Source organism: Phyllostomus discolor, chromosome X, assembly GCF_004126475.2.
Source record: "Phyllostomus discolor isolate MPI-MPIP mPhyDis1 chromosome X, mPhyDis1.pri.v3, whole genome shotgun sequence".
Classification (NCBI taxonomy): Eukaryota; Metazoa; Chordata; class Mammalia; order Chiroptera; family Phyllostomidae; genus Phyllostomus; species Phyllostomus discolor.
In genome coordinates, this window is record NC_050198.1 from 13,337,380 (window position 1) to 13,342,085 (window position 4,706).

Below are 4,706 nucleotides of genomic sequence, written 5' to 3' on the forward strand. Positions count from 1 at the left end.
TGGAATTTGACACCTAAGTGACCTTTTACTGGTCCAAATGTTTTTTTAGATATTAAGTGCCACTTCATTCAGCACTATTTTTGTAAGTAGTCTTTGTAAACTGCACTTTAAATTTTATTACTGCTCTGAAGTCAGACACACAGCTTTATTAATGAATCGAGAAATGACTTCCAAGTTGAAAGCATTATCTTCTACCTACTATCAAGGCCCTAGAGAATACCCTTTTAGAATACTATTGGACTGAGTTTTGGCATCTCTTATCTAAAAATAAAATGGTACATTCACAACTGCACATTTTGAATCCAACTTCCTTTTTTATTCATGAAAATACATACTGAAAATTACTTCCTTCCAATTACTCTTAAGGCTAAACTTTTGCTAAATCCTCACAGAAAGATTTACTTTTTTGTTCCAGTTGACTTTGTCTCCACATAAGCATAAACATAAATTTTTGTTTCAAAGAAAGCAACTGAAGAAAAAAAAAACATAACCAATGGTTTTAGGCAAGTAACGTTACAGGTTGTGTAACAACTATTAACAGCTGTTTTTAATATATACTGCTGGAACAAAACTACATTGATATTATATTATCAACCTGCTCTCCCACCCCTTCCAAACAATATTAAGATTCTTGGAAGCTTGATGTTTACAGAACTAAACCTTCCTAGATGTTAACACTGAGCATCTTTGCTAGTTACTGTGTACTCGTAAGTTCACATGAGGAAGTTTTAAATTCAAACTTTTTAGCTAACTAACGTTTCCAGAATTTTAGTAGACTTTAATAATTTCGAGAGCATCTCATAAAGACTTTATGAGTCAAGACGTGGTCTTTTCCTGAGGGCTGTATGCTCCTCCTCTTCTTCTTCTTCCTCTTCTCCTCCTCCTCCTTCTTCTTCCTCTTCTTCTTCATCATCACCATCCTCATCATCTGGATAATCCACTAATCTCATTATGGTACTACCAACTGGGCTATCTGTTTCATTAGCAGCACCAGCAGAATGGGAAAAAGTAAATTTGTAGTCATCGGAAGATGTCCTTTTACAAAGATTTACCTTGTCTTCATGTTCCGTTGTTTTTTTGATGTCCATAAATTTATCATAAACATCTTGAAAATCATTTTCCAGTGGTGACATTCTTGCTTCTCCTTCCTCTATATTTCCTTTAAAACAGACTTCTGTCTCCTCCAAGACTTTGGCACTTCTGAAACACAGTTTACTATTTGCCATAGAATTCAAACGCTTCTGCACTTGACTTTTTCGGTTTTTCTCTTGTTCATGTTTAAACTTCAAACCTTTGAATGTCTGAACATATTCAATCCCTTCAAGTTTTTTGTAAAACTTTTCAACTATATGCTCAATGAGAGACTTTACATTTTCTGCTCTTATGTATTCAAACAGTGAAAGGGCAGCTGAATTCAACATATTGTACCGAGTCCCATTATCCAGAAGAACATTTACAACTGGCTCAAAAAGATTTCCCTTGATGATGTACCTATTATAAATTTCATCTTTAAGGCCAATCATGCTTCTCATAAGACGAAGAGCACATAAGACCAGGAAAGTGTGCCTTGATCTCATTAAGATCAAGACATTTCTTAGTAAGTCTTTTCTCAAAATATAGTGTTTAATGTAATATGTGTGATTTTGCACACAAAATGTGAGCATCTCCAAAATTAAGCTAAGCAGATGTGCTGTTTGGTAATTATTGAAGCAATTTTTGTTGTTTTTGTCAGCTCCAAATATATGATCCTCTTCAAATATATCTCTTGAAGTAGCAGCCAAAAGTGGTGCTATGAAGTTATGCATACATTGTTTATAGAAAAAATTTAGAAATCTACTTCTTTCACACTTAGGTGTTATTAACATATTGTCTGGATCAAGTAAATAATGAAGAAGTTCCAATATAAGAACAGCACCTGCTAGCTCAGGATCAGTATCACATGTCATTTGTTTAATTACTAAATTAATGAGAAGGTTGCCTTCTTCATTCTGCTGGGCTTCTTCTATTATGAATTCGCGGATCATGGATGGACTATGCTCCACTAGGTAAGAAAATATGTCAGTAGCAGCCATCCTTATTTGCAAATCATCCAGGTTCATTACAGTTTTCAGAGTAGGAAGAATTCCCATTTGTGTCAATGTTGTGAATAGTGCATCCTTGCTTTGAGGCTTTAACATCTGACTGAATGTACAGAGTTCTTTGAAAAACAGTATCAGTTCATGTCGTTTATCATTATTAGTAGACTTTGCCTTTAACTGTGTGAAAACTTGAGGCAAAACGTTGTCATCTTTCTGCAGCATGTGGACTATCTCCAACTTGTTGAGGAATATAAAAGTTTTAAGAGCAGAGAGACAATTCTCTTCCATCCCAAATGATGCAGACAAAAGGATGTCTTGAATATACTGTACCCTGTACGTTTGGTGTATTTTTTGCCTAAGTTTACAGGCTGTTATGGGTACAACTTCCTTAAACTTTGCATTTTGGGTCAAGAATTCTCGATGCCTTTTTGGCTGAGGCGAAGTAGGGTCATATTCAAGGCATCCCACCACATTCATGATACACTCATCAGAAAACATGGTTTCAAGCAAAGATATCTTGTTGAGAAATAAGATTCCTTTCATAATTGTGTGCAAGTGGTATAAGCCTTCAGTGTATCCTAGCTTCTCACAAGAGTAGAATAGCCGCAGTAGTTTTTTAATATAGTTCTCATTTTCCAAGATCAAGGCCACCTTTCTCTTACTGTCAGACGAAGAGAAAGCCGAGATTACAAAGCTAGCAATTTTTTCAAGTTCACTGAGTTCACAGTTAGGCAGGTCATCCATATTATCAGTTTCTAGTGTTTCCTCAGAGATTTCTACATCATTCAAGAGGTCCTGTGTAATGCTGACTAAAGAGTCTTTACCTTGAATGCGGCAAATGTCTTCCCAGATTTTCTGACAACCTGCTGCTTCTTGGAAACTCAGTGCCATTCCATGGTTCTCAGCTTCAGACCAAACAATTAAGGTGTCCTTTGGTTTCTGATATGGTGTGTCTGGCAATATCTTCGACTCCAGGAGTAATGAGCCACTGGACTCTGAAGTAACTAATAGAGATATGCCCTGGGATTGCATGTCAACTGAGGTGACATACCCTGTGCCTTGATTCTCCCACTGTATGCGGTCATTCAGGGCATAAAGTTTTACAGGGTGACTCTGTTTGTTCTCCATGGCGACCTTGGAGCCTTTACCTCAGCACTGCTCTCCGGGAGGGCCTTGTTGCGCAAACACTCAGTCTCAGCGGTAGCTGTTGCTGTTGTGGCTGCTACGGTGGCCGATGTGACTGGTGGGGAAAGTCGGAGAAGATGGCGGCTAGGGGCTCATAGGAAGAATCTCAGAAGATGGCAGCTTGCAGTCAGGATTGTATGGATGCTGGTGGCTCTGGAGGTCAGTAGGGTTTCCCAGAGTCCTGCTACATCTCACTTCCTTTTCTAGCTCCCCGTACTCTTTCCATTTTGCTTTCCCATACTCTTTCCTAATATAAGCTTCAAAACGGAGACTCTCTCAGCCTGCTCACAGCTGTCTAGGAAAGCCTAAGTTACGGCAAGATTCGACTCAAAAGGAATGTTATATACGTAATAATGTGAGTTGCCACCCAGCTTACAAATGGAGGTTTAGGAATTAGAACCAAGAGCATTGTTCTTTTTATGATGTTTTGTCTCCCAGAAACATTTTCATTCATCAGGTGTCTCGGGGTGGATACATAGGATCTTAGACAAAGGAAACCTTAATCATTTATGTTGATGTCCTTATCAAGTCCACACTGGACATTATATGTTAAAAAGGCTCCCTCACCCACCCCAAAAGAAGCAAGAGCCTCGTGACCTGTGAACTATTAGCAATAGTCAGAGATCTATAGTTGGGTTTTGTGCATAGAGCTTGGCCTAAACCTGTATCACTTACTTACTTATACATCCTTGGGTGAAGAAGGGACTTGGAAACTTCACTCTGTTCCGCTCACTCTGAAGCTCTTTCTTTCAGAGGAAATGGGAGAAATTTTTTTCAATTTTCTTGTAATGTATAACTACACTCCCCATTCTTAGGAAAGGAGTGTGCCAGAAGGAAACAGTTGAAATTAACTGAGTGACTATTGAACATCACAGATCAATTGTTCTATTTCTTAATAAATATAGTAACAAAAACAGACACAACAACTAGGCAATAATACTTGAGTGCTCATTATTATCATAAAGAAAAGTAATATTATAATTGATCAAATATACTTCAGTGCTTATGTTTGACACTGTGACAAAAACTTTTATATCTATTCTTAGTTCATTTTCATACTAACCTAGTGATATAGGAGTATTAAGCATCCTTTCAACATCAGGAAACAAATTTAGAGAAGTTAAAATAAATCCCCAAAGGTCACACTGCTAATAAGTTGAAAAACTGATTTGAACATATCTTTTTGATTCCAGAATTGGTTTTCTCAGCCACTGAACTATGCTATCTCCTTCTTTTCTTGGCCTTCATTACACTTTATTTTACATTCCTTCCATCTATATAATTTGTAATCAACATAAAATTATCAAGAGAAGATGAAAGTCAAACACTTCCTCCTTTAGATCCACATCTGTGTGTAGCCAACTGAAAAATAGAAGCTTGTATATGACAACTCTGTTAAATATAATTTTAATAGTAACCAAGTTGATTTTTGATGTAGCAGCA

The 4,706-nt window shown here is 37.1% G+C and overlaps 1 protein-coding gene across 1 annotated transcript; it reads right to left on the bottom strand.

Moving 5' to 3' along the window:
• Positions 1-809: 809 nt before the first annotated feature.
• LOC114505602 (serine/threonine-protein phosphatase 4 regulatory subunit 3B) lies at positions 810-3,206 on the bottom strand. Its single transcript, XM_028523426.1, has one exon. It carries the CDS (start codon positions 3,204-3,206, stop codon positions 810-812), a length of 2,397 nt encoding a protein of 798 aa, XP_028379227.1.
• Between the last annotated feature and the right edge of the window lie 1,500 nt (positions 3,207-4,706).

Bases quoted from the DNA above. Each gene is read 5' to 3' on its own strand.
- LOC114505602 (XM_028523426.1), bottom strand. From the start codon at position 3,206: ATGGAGAACAAACAGAGTCACCCTGTAAAACTTTATGCCCTGAATGAC.